Source organism: Giraffa tippelskirchi, chromosome 8 (genome assembly GCF_054371585.1).
Source record: "Giraffa tippelskirchi isolate mGirTip1 chromosome 8, T2T-mGirTip1v1.2.pri, whole genome shotgun sequence".
In the NCBI taxonomy this organism is placed as follows: Eukaryota; Metazoa; Chordata; class Mammalia; order Artiodactyla; family Giraffidae; genus Giraffa; species Giraffa tippelskirchi.
This window is the reverse complement of record NC_137282.1, coordinates 96,441,679-96,462,728: the sequence shown is the minus strand read 5'-3', so window position 1 is coordinate 96,462,728 and position 21,050 is coordinate 96,441,679. Positions and strand designations below refer to the sequence as shown.

General features: G+C 39.3%; 1 protein-coding gene across 4 annotated transcripts; it reads right to left on the bottom strand.

Moving 5' to 3' along the window:
- Nucleotides 1-4,773: 4,773 nt before the first annotated feature.
- SETD9 (SET domain containing 9) lies at nucleotides 4,774-13,202 on the bottom strand. 4 transcript variants are annotated; one of them, XM_081517927.1, is made up of 6 exons: nucleotides 13,035-13,202; nucleotides 11,270-11,637; nucleotides 9,399-9,522; nucleotides 8,220-8,335; nucleotides 7,425-7,530; nucleotides 4,774-5,246 (listed from the first exon to the last, which is right to left on the bottom strand). In XM_081517927.1, exons 1-6 carry the CDS (start codon nucleotides 13,130-13,132, stop codon nucleotides 5,159-5,161), a joined length of 900 nt encoding a protein of 299 aa, XP_081374053.1. In that variant the 5' UTR covers nucleotides 13,133-13,202; the 3' UTR covers nucleotides 4,774-5,158. The 4 variants fall into 4 exon arrangements, with proteins under 4 accessions (XP_081374053.1, XP_081374055.1, XP_081374054.1 ...); XM_081517929.1 differs by lacking the exon at nucleotides 13,035-13,202 and adding an exon at nucleotides 12,775-12,820; XM_081517928.1 differs by lacking the exon at nucleotides 13,035-13,202 and adding an exon at nucleotides 12,598-12,693.
- Nucleotides 13,203-21,050: the final 7,848 nt, after the last annotated feature.

The window sequence follows — 21,050 nt, the reverse complement described above, 5'->3', positions numbered from 1 at the left end:
CACCAGGCCTCCCTGTCCATCACCAACTCCCAGAGTCCACTCAAACTCATGTCCATTGAGTCGGTGATGCCATCCAACCATTTCATCCTCTGTCATCCCCTTCTCCTTCCTGTCTTCAATCATTCCCAGCATTAGGGTCTTTTCAAATGAGTCAGCTCTTCGCATCAGGTGGCCAAAGTATTGGAGTTTCAGCTTCAGCATCAGTCCTTCCAATGAACATTCAGGACTGAATTCCTTTAGGGTGGACTGGTTGGATCTCCTTGCAGTCCAAGGGACTCTGAAGAGTCTTCTCCAACACCACAGTTCAGAAGCATCAATTCTGTGCTCAGCTTTCTTTATAGTCCAACTCTCACATCCTTACATGACTACTGGAAAAACCAAAGCCTTGACTAGACGGACTTTTGTTGGCAAAGTAATGTCTGTGCTTTTTAATATGCTGTCTAGGCAGCAGCAGCAGGTTGGTCACAACTTTTCTTCCAAAGAGCAAGCATCTTTTAATTTCATTGCTGCAGTCACTGTCTTCAGCGATTTTGGAACCCAAAAAAATAAAGTCTGTGACTTGTTTCCACTGTTTCCCCATCTATTTGCCATGAAGTGATGGGACTGGATGCCATGATCTTAGTTTTCTGAATGATGAGCTTTAAGCCAACTTTTTCACTCTCCTCTTTCACTTTCATCAAGAGGCTCTTTAGTTCTTCTTCACTTTCTGCCATAAGGGTGGTGTCGTCTGCATATCTGAGGTTATTGATATTTCTCCTGGCAATCTTGATTCCAGCTTGTGCTTCATCCAGTCCAGCATTTCTCATGATGTACTCTGAATATAAGTTAAATAAGCAGGGTGACAACATACAGCCTTGACGTACTCCTTTCCCAATTTAGAACCAATCTTGCTCCATGTACAGTTCTAACTGTTGCTTCCTGACCTCCATACAGGTTTCTCAGGCAGGTCAGGTGGTCTGGTATTCTCATCTCTCAGAATTTTCCAGTTTGTTGTGGTCCACACAGTCAAAGGCTTTGGCATATGTTTTTCTGGAACTCTTTTTCGATGACCCAGTAGATGTTGGCAATTTGATCTCTGGTTCCCTCTGCTTTTTCTGAAACCAGCTTGAACATATGAAAGTTCACAGTTCACATATTGTTGAAGCCTGGCTTGGAGAATTTTGAGCATTACTTTACTAGCGTGTGAGATGAGTGCAGTTGTGTTGTAGTTTGAGCATTCTTTGGCATTGCCTTTCTTTGGGATTGGAATGAAAACTGACCTTTTCCAGTCCTGTCGCCACTGCTGCGTTTTCCAAGTTTGTTGGCATATTAAGTGCAGCACTTTCAGAGAATCATCTTTTAGGATTTGAAATAGCTCAACAGGAATTCTATCACTTCCACTAGCTTTGTTCATAGTGATGCTTCCTAAAGCCCACTTGACTTCACATTCCAGGATGTCTAGCTCTAGGTGAGTGATCACACCATCATGATTATCTGTGTCGTGAAGATTTTTTTGGTACAGTTCTTCTGTGTATTCTTGCCACCTCTTCTTAATATCTCCTGCTTCTGTTAGGTCCATACCATTTCTGTCCTTTATTGAGCCCATCTTTGCATGAAATGTTCCCTTGGTATCTCTGATTTTCTTGAAGAGATCTCTAGTCTTTCCCAATCTGTTGTTTTTCTCTATTTCTTTGCACTGATCACTGAGGAAGGCTTTCTTATCTCTCCTTGCTAGTCTTTGGAACTCTGCATTCAAATGGGAATATCTTTCCTTTCCCCCTTTGCTTTTCACTTCCCTTCGTTTCACAGCTATTTGTAAGGCCTCCTCAGACAGCCATTTTGCTTTTTTGCATTTCTTTTTCTTGGGGATGGTCTTGGTCCCTGTCTCCTGTTTGGTAGACTCCAGAAATAACTTCCCCAAGTCTTCGTCTTCCCAAGCTGAATATCTCTTTGGCCTAATTTCACAAGTTTGGTCCCCGTATTTCACTTGTTCTGACCAGAGCTCTTTCTCTCTAGTTCCTTTCTTAATATGCAGTGATCAGATGGCACGTAATGTCCAGATTTTGTACAAGGACAAGAGGACATCTTTGCTTCAGTTGCTCATCTAATACCACATTTCTTCATTCACAGACACCAAAGCCTGCTCATCAAGCCTCCTTGGTGGACACATACACAGAAGTGCCTTCAAAATGGGGAGAAACACCAGTGTTTCTTGGCTGAATACAGCCAAGTGTGCATCCGAGTGCCGTATGAAAGCACAGCCCTTTAGGCTTTTAGGGGAGGGAGGATCGCCTAGTGAGAGCAGAGTAATCTAGACACTTGTGGACCTTAACCCATTTCATCCATCCATGGTTTGCTTTTCCAGCATGCTGCTTCTCTTCCGTCTCAAAGTATTCATGGCTTCTGTAAATTTGGTATTTTGTTATACATACTTCCATTTTTAATTTAAAATAGTCTTGGGGTATAGCACTGTTAAGGATTTCCCACTCAGGTAAGTGATCTCTAAACCGTATTCTCTTTTCTGTGGCTGGCTGGGTTCTCTGAACAAAACTGCACAGGGGCACGGAAGTCCTAGTCCTAGATCAGAAGGGCTTACATTTTTCAAGGCTTAATATACTATAGCTGGGATTCACTTCAGTGAGAGACATGCTTCATAGTGTACCTGGATTTTGATGAGATTGTTTTTACACAAGTAAAGCTAATACTGCCATGCAGTTGTTTCCTGGTGTAGAATTAATAAAAGCATTTTATAAACATGTCAAATGAAATAAGTCATTTATAAATCTTGAAAAGTTATTCCAATAAGGAAAAAAATGATTCTTTTTTTTTTCAGTAGTGGTGTTTTCTTTTTTAAAAATAACTTCATTCCTCTAGTCCAGACCAAGTCATCGTATTGGGCAAGCTTTATATTCCCATTGTGAGCATTTTATCAGCAGGAACTGTTTTATTTGAATCTTCCAGGGCCCTTCACATAGTAGGCATTCAGTAAATGTTTGATGAATTTGATGTTTGTTTCACTATATTACACTTCAGGTGATGGTAACTTCCCCCCCAACTTAAGATAGTAAAACTTTGAAGACAGAAGTTAAAATAAGAGTATAAAGAACTATCCTCATTGAACGATTAATGTACCATATTTGTACTCGATGTTCTATGCATTTTTAATGAATTATTTTTAAAAAGTCGTGACATTGCAACACTTCACTCCTAAATACATCAATCTACCTAACACTACCACAGGAGTTACATTTCTGTATTTAGCATATAGTTCTAGATAATAGGATCTTCTTGATCAACTAGCTTGGTTTATATATATATGTAGAATGTATAATTTTATTTTTGGCTGTGCTGGGTCTTTGTTGCTGCATGAGGGCTTTTCTCTAGTTGTGGCAAGTGGGGACTACTCTCTGGTTGCTGTTCTTGGGCTTGTTGTTGCAGTGGCTTCTTATGTGGAGCACGGGCTCTAGGGTGCTCAGGCATCAGTAGTCACGGCTCGTGGGCTCCAGAGCATGGGCCCAGTAGCCTGTGTGTTGCATGGGCTTAGCTGCTCTAAGGCATGTGGGATCCTCCTGGACCAGGGATTGAACCTGTGTCTCCTGCACTGGCAGGCAGATTCTTTATCACTGAGCCACCAGGGAAGCCCTTGGCTTTTTAACAAAGTGAGTTCCCTGGTGACAAAAGACAAATGAGGCTGAGAAAAAGATGCTCCCATGGACTTATGTGCACATACATCATAAACGCTACATAAAAGAAATAAATGGGGAGTATTAGGGGTTGGCGGTTGAGGATTGTAAATTTCAGTAGGTTAGTTAGGCAAGGTGATGGAATGAGCTATATGGCTATTTGGGGGGAGGTTTTTGGAGGCAGAACTAGTACAAAAACCCTGAGGTGGGAGTGCACCCCCCAGTCTCAGGAGTGGCAAGGAGACAGCTGAGGCTGTGTGAAGAGAGCAGGATGTGAGATCAGAGGTAGTGAAGGACTTGGCATTTATTCTAAAGTAGAAGAAATCAGAGTTCTGAGCAGATGCCGGCAGGATCTGATTTGTGCTTAAAGGAATCACTCTTGGTTGTCTATTCTGAAAAGGGGGCAGGAATGGAAACATGGAAAACAATCAGGAGGCTACTGAAATTGCAATAAACTTAAGTGAGAGAAGCTGTTGGTGTAGCAGTAAAAAGGGTCAGAATCTGGCTGTACAGGTGCCATGGAGAGGCTCATAAATAACACCTTCCCTATCCAAGTATGAAGCTGAGGGTTGGATGCAGGAGTCAGGTCGATGGAGATCAAAGTAACTCCTACTAATAGAACTGGAGAATGTGACTTCAGAGCTGATGCCAGGCCAGCTCACTTGATCCTCCGCCTCTGAACTAGACTCACTCCTTTCCTGGCTGGGCTGACTACAGGCTACTCCCCACCCAGGGCTGAGAACCACCCAGAACAGACTACTGGGAGAGTCCACAGAGAAGGAACTAGTGGGGTTTGGGCCATGGTGTCTAGTTCCTCTCTAATCTCAGAGAATCATTCTTCCTCCAAAAGGTGGAGAGAGAGGCAGAATTACTAATGGAAGCCCTCTAAACATGAGAAATGGGGAATAGGTGTTCCTCCCACTACCATCTTTTAACTATATTTCCATGCCAAAACAATCTTACAGTCTCTTAAGCTTTGTAGGTGTGCATGCGTGTGTAAATGTCCAAATAGAGAAAATAGTATAATGACTCCCCACTGCCCCCTTAACCAGCTAACACAATCTTGAAATTACACACAAACCCCAATTAACTCATGACAGCACAACAAATATTTTTGGTCTTGGTTTATTCTGAAAAAATTAAGTTTTTATGGATGTTAGTACACATCAACAGTGTAAGAACTGCTGATGACTTGGCTAAAAGTTGATAAACTACCAAAGATAATCAAAAGAATAGTTGAATTATAAGTTTCAGATGGTGGCTTTACTTTAGTAAGCTACTGTGTGCTCAGGTGAAAACCAAGTTAACACTGGAACTGCATTACAAATTTGAAATTGTAACGAAGCAAATAGGTTTTATGATGAATTGAAATACTAATATCAATAAAAACAAAATTCCCACTCCAATTAGGTATCAAAACATTTGTTCTGAAAGTGGAACTTACAAAAAACATTTAGAATTAACTCAATAACTGAGTAGTAAATGTAATTTCATAGTTAGCTGACAATTGTATAGTAGTTCGAAAAAAGCTCTTCTCCTTGTTCAATATCCCTGAGTGCAACAAGAACGACACATCGTAGTGGACTGAAAACAAAAAGAAACAGACAAAATTTAGGAGTGTTAACAGATACAAGCTCATATTTTTAATACCATCAAGATGGATTTGATTGATAATTTTATTCAGATTCCTTACTATCATCTTAGTTTATGTATTTGGTTTCCATAAGGAAATAGCTCTCATCACTGATGGAGGCATTTTAGAGTATATTTATTTTGCATCATTTAAAAAGCCCACAAATCAATAAGTTTATACAACTGACTACTACTTTGAAAATGTTTCTATGTTCCAGTCCTCAAAACTGGTATCATAAAAAGCATTTTAAAATGACATTATAGTTCAACACTTCAAAAAAAATTAATTTGTATCTTTGTATTCTGCAAAGCTGGAAACGTTACTTAAAATTTATTGGAATTTAAAAAAATACCTTTTATGGACACAATAAGACATATGCATATCTCCAGTTTTCCTACTCATCTAACTTTTCCTGTACTTGCTGAACAGTAATAATATTATGCCCCAGAATATCAGGTTAAAAAAACTTCATTGTTAAAACACACACACACATACATATAGAGACATAAAAGTTATCAAGTTTTAAGTACAAGGAATTGTCTAAGTTTTAAATATCATTCATCGTCAAAGGACAATTTAATAGGACCTGTATAAAATAAAGTTTGCAGCAACTGGCAGCTAAGTGAAATGATATAAAGGTAATGTTTTCCTACAGCATTGTTAATTAAAAAAAAACCTCTTAGCTATATACAATTACTTATATTTAAAAATTGTTACTTGAGTATTCTCAGTAGACTTTCCACTTAATGCACAAAAAATAAATGTTACATTAAAAATACATATATTCTTGGGCTTCCCTAGTGGCTCAGTGGTGAAGAATCCGCCTGCCAAGGCAGGGGACATGGGCTCGACACCTGACCCGGGAAGATCCCACATGCTGTGGGACAACTAAGTCCATGCACCACAGCTATTGAGCCAGAGCTCTAGAGTCCATGAGCCGCAACTTCTAAGCCCACATGCCACAACTACTGAAGCCTGTGTGCCTAGAGCCAATGCTCTGCAGCGAGAGAAACCACTGCAATGAGAAGCCTGTGCACCGCAACTAGAGAGTAGACCCTGTTCGCTGCAACTAGAGAAAGCCTGTGTGCAGCAAAGAAAATGCAGTGCAGCCATAAATAAATATTTATTCTTATCACTTATATGTGGAATCTAAAAAATACAATATACTAGTGAATATAACAACAAAAAAGCAGACTCACAGATATGGAGAACAGAGCAGTGGTTACAGTGGGTGGGAGGGGAAATACAAGGGTAGGAAAGTCAGAGGTACAAACTTCTGGTATAAGACAGGCTATAAGGATGCAGTGTACAACATGGGGAATATAACCAATATTTTGTAATGACTGTAAATGGAAAATAATCTTTAAAAATTGTATAAAAATAAAAACAAAAGCAAAAAAAAAAAGCATATTTTTTGGAATATTTCCCTCTTATTCACTCTTAAATTTATGTATGTAATAGTGAAGTACACCGGAAAAGGCAATGGCACTCCACTCCAGTACTCTTGCCTGGAAAATCCCATGGACGGAGGAGCCTGGTAGGCTGCAGCCCATGGGGTCGCTAAGAGCTGGACACGACTGGGCGACTTCACTTTCACTTTTCACTTTTATGCATTGGAGAAGGAAATGGCAACCCACTCCAGTATTCTTGCCTGGAGAATCCCCGGGTGGCGGAGCCTGGTGGGCTGCCGTCTATGGGGTCGCACAGAGTCGGACATGAATGAAGAGACTTAGCAGCAGCAGCAGTGAAGTACACAAACTCGATAACAGTGTAATCTGGTCCCTTTCTTCAACTGGGTGCTCTCATGTAAAATGGAGAACAGGATTCTTAAAATGATTAAAGTTTATTTGAAGAGTTTGAAGGTAGGAAAAACAATAGAATCACCTAAAAAAACTTTTAACGTTGAAACTTATAAAGTACTACATAGAATAAAAGCGGGTAGTAATAATAACCAGAATGAGCTGAGTTAATGGAAATTTTTAAATTTCAAATAACCTACATTAACACATTTTATGATGAACATAAAAAACTAAGGTAAAAAAAACCTCAAACTCTCTATAGAAAATATATATACATTTTAAGGTACAGCATAAGACAGAAGATACGAAAAACTCTTCGAGAAGACTAACCTTTGTTTGTCATAGCTGTAGGCAATGTTTGGAATATACTGCTTCAGTTCTATAGGAAAAACTGCAGGCACATCAAATTCCTGGTAACAGACATTAGCTGCTCTGTCTAAGAACAAATACACAACTTTTAGAAACAGAACCATTTTATCAGGTCATGGAAAACAGTACTGAATTATGACTTGATGTATGGTTTTCTAAATTATCAGAAAATGCCCAAATTAATAATCATTATTATATTCCAGGCACTGCAAGATTATATATATACATATATTTGCATGTTTTATTTTTTACTTTCTGAAGATTAGGAAACAGAGACTCAGAGAGAATAAAGGTTAAGTAGAAGAGTCAGGCTTCAAGTTCATGTCTAACACCAAAGTCTGTGTTAAATGTAGCCAGATGATCAAGCTTATAGGAAAGTAAAGCCCTAGAGAAGACTGGTAACTCACAAACTTAGTAACAGGACCAGTGTAGTGATTAATCTATAGGGCTATGTTGAGGAACTGACAAAATAATCTCTAACTAGTAAAAATAACTAAAATAATAGTGATCAAAAGGGCAGTTATCAATTGCCTCATTTATTGCAAAATCAGAATAAAAACAGTTAAAGAATTCCAATTAATGTATATCATTATCTCCCCAAATTTTCTGGTTGATATTAGCCATTATAAAATTTATGTGAGGGCTTTCAATAGCTGAGATATTAAACTTAACCACCTCTGGCACTCACTCATATGGCAAAGGAGGAACATTACCACTGCTGTATTTTTATCTCACAGCCCCAAGGTGCCAACTTACCATTTGAACAATTGTTCACATACTGTCCTATAGCCAATGGATTACAAATTTCTGATGTTAACCATGTACTATCACTCATTTTTAAAGGGCCAAGTCGATCCCTCCCATTGCATGATCTGAAACAGGTGAAAGCATTAGCTAAGAGACTGTTCCTCTGTACCTTAAAATTCAGTTAACCCTAGAATTGAACAGTGAAATTTTTCTTAAAAACTTCTTTTTGTTGTTTTAAACTTTTAATTTTGTATTAGGGTATAGCTGATAAACAAACAATGTGGTCATAGTTTCATGTGAGCAGGGAAGGGACTCAGCCATACATATACATGTACCCATTCTCCCCCAGACTCCCGTACCATCCAGGCTGCCACATAACATTGAGCAGAGTTTCATGCGCTATACAGTGCTGGCTATCCATTTTAAATATAGCAGTGTGTATCTGTCCATCCCAAACTCCCTAATTATCCTTCCCCCTATTCTTCCCCTTCCCACCCCCCAGCAATCATAAGCTCATTCTTAAAGTCTGTGTTAAAAAAACTTGTCTAATCAATTGGGCAATTAACTAGATTTTTTTTTTTTGGTCAATTTTCTAAATTGACTTTTTCAAAAGAGTTTAAGGTTCACAGCAAAACTGAGGAAAAGGTATAGACGTTTCTTAGGTACCCCCCATTCCCATACATGCACAGCCTCCCCCGTTTTCACCATCCCCAACCAGAGTGGTACGTTTGCTACAACTGATGAACCTACACTGACACATCATAATCACCTCAGAGTCTATAGTTTGCCTTACAGTTCACTCTTGGTGATGTACATTTTCTGGGTTTGGATACATGTACAATGAGAGGTATCCATCATTATGGCATCATAGAATATTTTCACTGCCCTAAAAATTCTCCATGCTCCACCTATTGACCTCTCCTCACCTCCCCAGACTTTAGCACATGCTGATCATTTTACCGGCCCCATAGTTTTGCTTTTTCTAGAATGTCATATAGTTGGGCTTTATATATTATGCAGCCTTTTTCAAATTGGCTTCTTTCACTTAGTAACATGCCCTTAAGTTTCCTCCATGTCTTGTTCTGGCTTGCTAATAAATTTTTATTTAAAGTACAAATGCCAGTGGTCAGAGTCATTGTGGTGTGGTTCTGTCTCCTACAGTTAAATTTGAACATGGCACCAACTTACCTATACACGACTTTTGATATTCCTTTGTCATTTCCATCAATGAGTACCCCATCTAGGCATCTAAAAATAAATGGATTTCCAATGGACTGGAAAAAGATTGGCTCGTACTTCTGATATACTGTACCTAATATACAAGACAAAAACATATTATAGCAACCTATAAAAATCATAACCATCATAAGGACCTTTCTCTGGAACATAAACATAACATGGAATAATTTGCTTTAATTTCTCTACCTTTTTCTAATGTTTCTATTCTCCAATCTAGACTATCGCATTCTCTTTGGCTACTTCCCTTATTAAAAAGTACCCAGTAGCAGAAGGAACACAGAACCAACTTGTTCACACAGTCAAATAAAATATAACTATTTTGGTTAATAAAAATGTGAACATCACATTTTAGGCTCAGTTTCAAAGTTGTGTTTTTGTTTTTATTTTTTAAAGTAGAGTTCTATTTGACATCTATTAAAGAGACTTTTAAGAAATGTATTTTGTTATTAATCAATTAGTGTAGATATATATAGGAATAGATGAGGTTGGCATTCAGGTTGTTTTTCCTTTCATTTGCAATGGAGAAAAGGAGAAAATATTTACAGGGCACTTCCTATGCTGCAGGCATGTTGAAAGTGAAGTCGCTCAGTCTTGTCCAACTCTTTGCCACCCCATGGACGGTAGCCTACCAAGCTCCTCTGTCCATGGGATTTTCCAGGCAAGAGTACTTGAGTGGGCTGCCATTTCCTTCTCCTGGGGATCTTCCCAACCCAGGAATCGAACCCGGGTCTCCTGCACTGCAGACAGACACTTTACCGTCTGAGCCACCAGGGAAGCCTTGTTAATCTATTTATTAAATTTATTTTAGTATTTATTTGTTTGTTGCTGGCTTGTTCTGTTTAGTCTTTATGGAGTTAGGATAGTTGTGAAGGAGGAAACTGAGATGTCCTTGTTTAGGGACATAGAATTAGAAGATAGTAGAATGACTTCTTAAAAAACAGGTCTGTCTGACAAACATTCACATATACTTTCTACTGCACCAAATAATTGGTTTAACAAGTAACATATTCAACTGAGCATTCCAGTTAATGATCTTTTGCAAAGAAACTGTTTTACTTTTCAAGTTTAGAAATGGCAGGAAGATCTTTGTTCAATGATTTATAGATTTAAATTTAATCTTTATGTTTTAATCCATATCATTTTTTACCTTTAATTATTATCTAAGCCAAACTGACTTATTCTATAGTAATTTCTAAGTAATCAGTCTATCAAAGTAGGCCATACTATACTCGCCTAAGTTTAAATATTGATTAGAAAAATTTCCTCAAAAGAAAAATGCATTTATCCAAAATGTTCCCGGATACTTCTTTAATACATGAGATAATTTACAAACAGTTAATTTCCAACTCAAGATTTAAAAGTCCATGGAAATCATATTTGCAGGGAAGGAATACAGATGCAGACATAGAGAATGGATTTGGGGATATGGCAGGGGAAGGAGAGGGTGGGACAAACTGAGAGAATAGCATTGAAACATATGTATTACCATATGTAAAATAGATAGCTAGTGGAAAGTTGCTGTATAACACAGGGAACTCAACCTGGTACTCTGTGACAACCTAGAGGGGTAGGGTGGGGGTGGTGGCAGGGAGGCTCAAGACGGAGGGGACATATGTATACCTATGGCTGATTCAGGTTGTTGTATGGCAGACACCAACAGAACACCGTAAAGCAATTATCTGCCAATTAAAAAAAAATCTGTGGAAATCAGTTTCCAATACAACCCCTTAACTCTAAGGCTTATAGGGTTAGGTATTTTGTTGAACTTATATTTATCTGTATATAAGAAACTCTTGGTCAAGTACTAATTATGTCATTACCAGGATACATAGATACAACCGCGCCTTTCTGTACCAGTCCTTTAGTAACGAAGACACCTTTTCCAGCAGAAATCAATGAGCTAGGTGCTCGGATAACACTGAAACCCAGTGTCTTATAAAGAATTTCTTCTGGTGTAAAGGTATTTTGCTGCTGATGTCTGTATTCAAGCTGTTTCACCCTTGGATGCTGAACTGACAGTAGGTCTTGATATTTTGATTTAACAGGTTCTGGAAGCAGAGTCAAGATATCTGATTGTTTACTGAAATCATTTACGAATAGAGCCTGGAAAACTTTCAGTAATGTTCCTAGGACATCTTCATCTGAGATAACTTTGTCTTTGGATTCTTCTGGAACATATCGGAGGGTCCTGAAAATGGGAAAAGTTTCTATTCACTACCCTTCAACTGATAAAAGCCAGACTGTCTTGATTTCCTCAGGGTTACTGGCCTTTATGAAGATAGTTCTCATGTGTTTGAAGGGCATAAAACTAAGAAGTTCGGAAAAGAGTTTTGGGGGCTCAGCTCTAGTTACCTGACTCCTAACAATATTCACACAAGTCAACGACAGCTAATACTTATAAAAGGCCCATTCCATACCAAATTCTATTGGGTCCTTACTTTTATTACCCCATTTTTGCAGACAAGAAACTCAAACTTAGAGATGTTAGGGAACTTGCCCAACGTCCTAAAGCTGGTAATCGGCAGAATCAGAAGCAGAAAACGGGCTGGTTCCCAGTACACCTAAAGCCATTATGTCCTCCAATTGCAATGGCCCTTTCTACACGCGTGTAGCTTCAAAGACAAATGTAACATTACATACGTCGTCAGTCTCTCTCAGAAGTACTTTAATGATCACTTTTTAACTATTATTTTACTTCTTGTTTTACTTACAAGGAACCAATTTCCACCTCACAGTTTGATAGTAGTAATGATGCATCTGAATTTACGTTTCTGTAGTACGAAACTCTGTGAAAGCTCTTTGGCTATTAACCAGCCTTCAACCGAGCTAGCCTGCCTATTTAAGTGAGCATTACGTTGACTTCTTCCAAGAAGGCAATTTACTAAAGCCAGTATTAACACTGATCCTACAGCCATCCACTCAGCTAGATCGCCTTCTTTAGGCGCTGAATCCGTATTCTAAACCCAATACTCCGACGTGCTTTTAGTGGCTTTTTGCTCGTTTTTATACATCAACTACTCCAAGCTGTTACCCTCACAGCCGAGCTGGGTTGTTTTCTCTGTACAAACGGTAAAAATAAACCACGGTTTGGGTTTTCTAAGGTACTTCAAGCTCCTAACTATGCCCTGATAGAGAGAAGGCCACGCACCTTCACGCCGTACAGGTTACTTCCTTTTTTCAAAAGTTCTATTTTTTACCCAAACACAAGCACCCAACCTCTGCAGACAGTAACACTTAAAACTCTAGCCAACGCCCGCGGGCAACCGGGCCTGGAAGACCTCGCAGCGCCGGGAACGATGGGAAATACGCCTTAGGCCCCGCCCACCTAAAAGCCCCGCGCTGTCTTCAGGCCCCCAGCCGGCCTCTGACTCAACCAGCCGCCGCCTCGCCCACCTGGGGCCTTGCCCACTTCGAGCCCCGCCCACTCAGGTCCCGCCCGTAGGCTGTCTTAGGCTCCGCCTGCTGGAGGCTCCACTAGCCTAAAGCTCCGCCCACCTCGGTCCGCTCGCGTTAAGTCCCAGCGGCCGCGATGGCGGCGCTGGGAGGTAGGAAAACAGCCTGGGTCGAGCCGCCTCGCCCTCTCACCTGGGGTTGTGGCTTAGGTTCAGCGCGATCCAGGGTACGAAGCGGTACCTGTAACGGCGCCATCGCTGCCAGAGGCCCCGCACCAGGCGGCCCGACATGGCTATACCGTGGCGCCTTGACGAGGACGGCGCGGGCGAGGTGGGTCACGGTCTCGGGCCCGCCCCGACCGAGGAGGAGCGGAGGCCGCGCCGTCCCGCCCCTTCGTGGTCTCAGCCCTCTTCGCTCCGCTTGGCTGTCCTGGTACCCCTTGGCTCCAGTTGCCGCTTCTCCGTGCCTCCGCTTTATTGATGCCAGCTCGCTGAAACAGAGGTTCGTAGAGCTGTAGGAGGGCCCCTTATTTCCTTTTCCTTTCTCCATTCGCTCGTGTATTTTCACGCACGAGACTAACTCAGTCATCTTCAGATCAGCAGATGTTCATTAAGAAATAGATATATTGCCATTTCCTCAGAATGAAAAGTCTGCTTTCCTATTCTTTGCCTGAGAGTGAGGGTGAATCCTAACCTGAAAGTCTAAATCGAACTAGTCAGATCTAGTGAAAATTCAGAGAAATTCAAGTAGCCTTAGGACTAACTTGTTCTATTCCAAATAGGAATAAAAAGAAAAAATATGTCAAAGTTTCTATTTCACCCTATTATAATAGGATAATTGGCAGACTCCAGAGGCTCTGCTGTCAGGGGTTGTGTTTGGTAAATTGACATCCTCCAGCGTTAACCTGATTTGCTAAATGGAGACAGTTCAGTTCCAGGATGTGTAACAAATGGCCTTCAGAGAGTAACTTTAAGGTCTCCAGACTTAAAGGGAACCAAAAAGAACTAGTTGACTTCTTACCTATAGTGATATATACTTACTTTAAAAGCAAAAAAGCAGTTTTTGTATATATTTCCAGTGCTTTAAAATTTTTTTATCATAGGTTTAATCATCTAGGTGTATACCTAGTACAAAGGACCATTTTGCCCAGACCTTAATTTATTTACTTTTTTGAATTACAGTTGACATACAACATTATATTAGTTTCACATATGCAACATAATGGTGTGATATTTATATGTATCACCACCATAATGTAGTTAACATCTGTCACCATATATAGAAAAATTTTTTTCCTGTCATGAGAACTTTTAAGATGTACTCTTAAAAGTTTGTGACTTTGAAATGTGCAGTACAGTTTTATTAACTGTCATCTCTGTGCTGTACATTACATCCCCATGACTTACTATTTTATAAAAGAAAGTTTGTACCTTTTCACCTACTTCATACATTTCGTCCACCCCTGACAACCACCAATCTGTTCTGTTTCTATGAGCTTCTGTTTTTTTTTTTTTTTTCAGTTCTTTTTTATTTTTGATTCCACATATAGGTTAGATTATACGCTATTTGTCTGTCTCTTTTGTTTCACTTAATAATACCTTTAGGGTTCATTCGGTTGTTGCAAATGGCAAAGTTTCATGTTTCTTTTATGGCTGAGTAGTAGTCATTGTATGTGTGTGTGTATTTACTGCATCTTCTTTATCCATTCATCCATTGATGGGCACTTAGGTTGTTTCAGTAATAATGCTGCAGGGAACGTGGTGCAGATAACTTTTTGAGATTGTGATTTGGTTTCCTTTGGAAACAACCAGAAGTGGAATTGTTGGATCATATGGTAGTTCTAATTTTAATTTTTTGAGGAACAGCAATACTGTTTTCCATAGTGACTGCATGGATTTACATTCTCACAAACAGTGCACAAGGGTTTGCCTTTCTCTACATCCTCACCAACACTTGTTTTTGGCTGTCTTTTTTATAATAGCCATTCTGACAGGTGCAAGGTGATATCTCACTGTGGTTTTGATTTGTATTTCCCTGATTATTTAGTGATGTTAGCATCTTTGCATGTACCTGTTAGCTATTTAGATATCTTCTTTGGAAAATTGTTCAGATCTTTAGCCCATTTTAAAAATCAGATTGTTTTGCTGCTTTGATTTGTATGAGTTGGAGAATTCCATGGACTGTAGACACCATGGGGTCACAAAGACTGGGACATGACTGAGTGACTTTCACTTCACTTTATATATTTTGGACAACACCCCCTTATCAGATTTGTGGTTTGCAGATCTTTTTTCCGACTCAGAAGCTTGCCTTTTCATTTTGCTGATGGTTTTCTTTGCTGTACCGAAGCTTTTTAGTTTGATGTTCAGTTCAGTTCAGTTCAGTTGCTCAGTCGTGTCCGACTCTTTGCGACCCCATGAATTGCAGCATGCCAGGCCTCTCTGTCCATCACCAACTCCCAGAGTCTACCCAGACCCATGTCCATCGAGTCAGTGATGCCATCCAACCATCTCATCCTCTGTCGTCCCCTTTCCTCCTGCCCCCAATCCTACCTAGCATTAGGGTCTTTTCCAATGAGTCAACTCTTCGCAAGAGGTGGCCAAAGTATTGGAGTTTCAGCTTCAACATCAGTCCTTCCAATGAACACCCAGGATTGATCTCCTTTAGGATAGATTGATTGGATCTCCTTGCAGTCCAAGGGACTCTCAAGAGTCTTCTCTAACACCACGGTTCAAAAGCATCAATTCTGCGGCGCTCAGCTTTCTTCACCATCCAACTCTCACATCCATACATGACCACTGGAAAAACCATAGCCTTGACTAGACGGACTTTTGTTGGCAAAGTAATGTCTCTGCTTTTAAATATGCTATCTAGGTTGGCCATAACCTTCCTTCCAAGGAGTAAGCGTCTCTTAATTTCATGGCTGCAATCACCATCAGCAGTGATTTTGGAGCCCAAAAAAATAAAGTCTGACACTGTTTCCACTGTTTCCCCATCTATTTGCCATGAAGTGATGGGACCAGATGCCATGATCTTAGTTTTCTGAACGTTGAGCTTTAAGCCAACTTTTTCACTCTCCTCTTTCACTTTCATCAAGAGGCTCTTTAGTTCTTCTTCACTTTCTGCCATGAGGGTGGTGTCATCTGCATATCTGAGGTTATTGATATTTCTCCCAGCAATCTTGATTCCAGCTTGTGTTTCTTCCAACCCAGCATTTCTCATGATGCACTCTGCATATAAGTTAAATAAGCGGGGTGACAATATACAGCCTTGATGTACTCCTTTTCCTATTTGGAACCAGTCGTTGTTCCATGTCCAGTTCTGACTGTTGCTTCCTGACCTGCATACAAGTTGCACTTATTTTTTATTTTTGCTTTTGTTGCCTTTTCTTTTGATGTCAAATCCAAAAAATCATTGGTAAGAATGAGCTTACTGCCTGTGTTTTCTTTGAGGAGGGTTATGATTTCAGATCTTACATTCAAGTCTTTAATCTATTTTGAGTTAATTTTTGTGTATACTATGAATTCCTAGTCTAGTTTCATTCTTTTTCATGTGGCTGTCTAGTTTTCCCAACAGGGTTTATAGAAGATCCTGTCCTTTCTCCATTGTGTATTCTTCTCTCCTTTCTTATAAATTTATTGTTGTAAATTTATTTATGTGCATGGCTTTATTTCTGGGCTCTCTGTTATGTTCTTTTGATCTGTGTGTCTACTTTTATGCCAATGTCATTCTATTTTAATTACTATAGCTTTGTAATATTTGATAACAGGCAGCATGCTGCATCCTGCTTTGCTCTTCTTCAATATTGCTTTGGTCATTTGGGATTTTTTGTGGTTCTATACAAGTTTAAGAATCTTTCTGTTTCTGTGAAAAATACCATTGGGAAGTTGATTGCATTGATAGGGATTGCACTGAATCTGTAGATTGCTTTGGGTGATATGGGCATTTTAACAGTATTAATACTTCTAATCCATGAGCATGAAATATCTTTCCATCTATTTGTGTTTTCTTCGGTTTATTTCTTTAATGTCATATAGTTTTCACTGTCTAGGTCTTTCACCTCCTTGGTTAAATTTATTCCTAAGTATTTTTTTTTTGATGCATTTGTAAATGTGGTTGTTTTTTAATTTGTCTTTCTCCTAGTTCTTTATTAGTGTATAGAGATGCAACAGATTTTTGCATGTTGAAATTGTTCCCCACAAGTTTACTGAATTTGTTAGTTTAACAGTTTTTTGGTGGAGTCTTTAGAGTTTCTTATATTTTGTATATTCAGTTTCTTTTATTTATTAAATATGTATTTTGGACTCTCCCCTTATTAGTTCGTATAAGTATACTTCATTCTTCTTTCTGTTTCTAAGGTTTCATCTTCAAGTTTAATATTGACTGTAATTTTCTGGTAGGTATAATTTATAGAGTTTAAAAAGTTCTCTTCTGTTTTTGATTTGTCAGGAATTTTTGTCTTAAGTTTTAAATGAATGGTGAATATAAAGCTTTTCTTTGCTATTTATTGAGATGATCACATAATTTTTCTCTGTTCTCCCGTTAATGTAGTAAATTATAATGTTGTTTAGTCAGTCAGTCGTCTCCAATTCTTTTGCAATCCATGGACTGTAGCCCTCCAGGTTCCTCTGACCATGGGATTTCCCAGGCAAGAATACTGGTGTGGGTTTACATTTCCTTCTCCAGGGATCTTCCCCACTCAGGAATCAAACTCAGATCTCCCGCATTACAGGCAGATTCTTGACTGCTGCGCTACTGGGGAAGGAACATTGTCAAATGTTGCACCATCCTTGGATTCCTGAGATGACACTACTCAGTTGTGAGTGACACTTTTGTCACACCCTATCACTTAAAAAATTTATTTATTTATTTATATATTTTTGGCTGTGCTGGGTCTTTATTGCTGCACGCAGGCTTTCTCTGGTTGCAGTGAGCAGGGCTACTCTTCCTTGTAGTATGCAGGCTTCTCACTGTGGTGGCTTCTCTTTTGTGGCGCACAGGTTCTAGGTACTTGGGCTTCAGTAGTTGCAGCACGTGGGCTCAGTAGTTGTGGCTTACAGGTTCTATAGGGCAGGCTCAGTAGTTATGGTGCATGGGCTTGGTTGCTCCACAGCATGTGGAATCGTCCCTAACCAGGAATCAAATGTACATTGGCAGGTGGATTCTTTTTTCAGTTTCATGGCTTGTTTGCAGTTTTATTTCAGATTTTGGTATTAGGCTTATGCTGACTTCCTGAAATGAGTTCAAAAGTGTTCCTTTCTCCTCTAGTTTCTAAAAAAAAAATTTAACTATAAGATTGGTGTTATTCCTTTATTGAATGTTAATAGAATTCACCACTGAAACCATGGGCTTCTAGTTTTCTTTGATAACGAATTGAATTTCTTTTAAAGATTGTAGGGCTATTCAGAATTTCTCTTCATCTTGTCTTAAGTTTGATAAGTTATATTTTTCATGGAATTTGTTCATTTCATCTGCTGCTGCTGCTGCTAAGTCGCATCGTGTCTGACTCTGTACGACCCCATAGACAGCAGCCCACCAGGCTCTCCTGTCCCTGGGATTCTCCAGGCAAGAACACTGGAGTGGGTTGCCATTTCCTTCTCCAATGCATGAAAGTGAGAAGTTAAAGTGAAGGCACTCAGTCGTGTCCGACTCTTCGAGACCCCATGGACTGTAGCCTGTAGCCTACCAGACTCCTCCATCCATGGGATTTTCCAGGCAAGAGTACTGGAGTGGGGTGCCATTGCCTTCTCCATCATTTCATCTAAGTCATCAAATTTGGTAGTATAAAGTTGTCCATAAATATAATCTTACTGTCTTTTTAATGTCTATATGATTTGTAGTGATAAATTCATTTATAATTTTGGTGATTTGTGGTTTCTTTTTTCCTTCATCATTGTAACTGGAAGTTTATGAAACAGCTTCTGATTTTATTAATTTTCTCTGTCATTTGTCTGTTTTATATTTTGTTCATTTTATTATTTTATATATCCTATTCACTTTGGGTTTATTTTGCCCTTCTTTTTCCAGCTTCTTGAGGTAGAACTTTAGCATCACTGGTTTTAGACCTTTTTTCTTTTCTAATATACGCATCTAAAGTTAAAAATTTCCTTCTGAGCATTATGTTAGCTGAGTCCTGGGAATTTTGATATATTGTATTTTCATTAGCATTCAGTATAAAATATTTTTAAAATTTCCCTTGTGATTTCTTTTTTGATTCATGATTTAGAAGTGTTTTTAATTTCTAAATATTTGGGATTTCCCTAGATATGTTACTGTAATTGGTTCTTAATTTTTTTGTCATTAGAGAATAAGTATGTTTTCAGTTCTTTTAAATTTATTAACTTGTCTTATGTCCCAGGATATGCTCTCTCTTGGTAAACATACCAAATGCAGTTGAAAAGAGTATATACTTTATAGCTGTTTGGTTTAAAATTCTATAAATATCAATTAGGTCATAGTGGCTGGTAGTGTCCTTTAGATCATCCGTGTCTTTGATGATTTACATTAAATTTTAAATACAGATAAATGAGAAACAACAGACTGCCAGACAGTTTTCTAATATATAATATATGACAGTCAAAAGATTAGTATTGGTAGGCATGGAGATGTGCTGTTGTCCAAAATTGCCCTCTTCTCTCTGATTCTTTACCCCTGCTTCCTATTGTTTTCAGTCTCTTGAAATACTCTACCCAATTAAAGATATGTGTGCTGTATTTTTTCATTTAAAGCCCATTTATGCTGTTAATCACAAAAATGCCATGTAGGAAAGATAAAGTTTATTATTAATATCCTAAAAATCCACAGATAGCATGTGTGTCCATAAATGGATTCTAACTTCCAGAATTAATTCAGAATGAGATTTCAACAGATAATCTATTGAGCACCTACTGCATCTGAGGCTCTAGTGTAGGAGACAGATACTAAACACGTAGGTTATATCAGACAGTGATGAGTGCCCTGGAGAAAATGAGGTAGAGTCCTGAGAAGAGAGTGGATGGATGACTTCATGTGTCATCTGTTTCCTCCTGGGACTTCAGTCTCTTTATAAAGGTCACTTGGGGGTGGGACTTGGGGTAGCAACATTGGATAGAGTAGGGGCATGTGTGACTGAGACCTAAGTGACAAGAAGGCACAAAACTTAGGAAGATCTGAGGGGAGAGTCTCTGGATAGGAAATGCAAAGGCAGTGAGATGGGTAGGAGCTTGCTATGTTCAAGCAAGGAAAAGAGGGCCATGTGGTTGGAACATGATTGTAAAGGAGAAGGGAAAGATGCTGTCAGGGAAGAGGCCAAATCACGTGGGGCCTTGCAAGTTCAGGAAAGGATTTGAGATTCTTAGTGTAGTGGGAAGTCTTTGGAGGGTTATGAGCAGAGAAGTAATAGGATTTGATTCTTGTTTTAAAAAGACCAGTGTGAGTATTTTATGGATAATAGGTGGACTGTCACCATACATGGAAGGTTAATTAGAAGGCTAATATAATAGTTCAGGTGAGAGATAATGATAGTTTAGACTAAGTGGTAGCTATGGAGATGGAGAGAGTGAATGGATTAGGACTATATTTTGGAGGAGATGACAGGACTTGCTGATGAATGGATGTGGGAGGGTGAAGTTTTAAAATACCTGTGAGAAATGTCAAGTTCAGTTCAGTTCAGTCGCTCAGTCGTGTCCGACTCTTTGTGACCCCATGAACCGCAGCACGTCAGGCCTCCTTGTCCATCACCAACTCCTGGAGTCCACCCAAACCCATGTCCATCAAGTCGGTGATGCCATACAACCATCTCATCCTTTGTTGTCCCCTTCTCCTCCTGCCCTCAATCTTTCCCAGCATCAGGGTCTTTTCAAATGAGTCAGCTCTTCGCATCAGGTGGCCAAAGTATTGGAGTATCAGCTTCAACATCAGTCCTACCAATGAACACCCAGGACGGATCTCCTTTAGGATGGACTGGTTAGATTTCCTTGCAATCCAAGGGACTCTCAAGAGTCTTCTCCAACACCACAGTTCAGAAGCATCCATTCTTCTGTGCTCAGCTTTCTTTATAGTCCAACTCTTACATCCATACTTGCCCACTGGAAAAACGGTAGCCTTGACTAGACGGACCTTTGTTGACAAAGTAATGCCTCTGCTTTTTAATACGCTGTCTAGGTTGATCATAACTTTCCTTCCAAGGAGTAAGCGTCTTTTAGTTTCATGGCTGCAATCACCATCTGC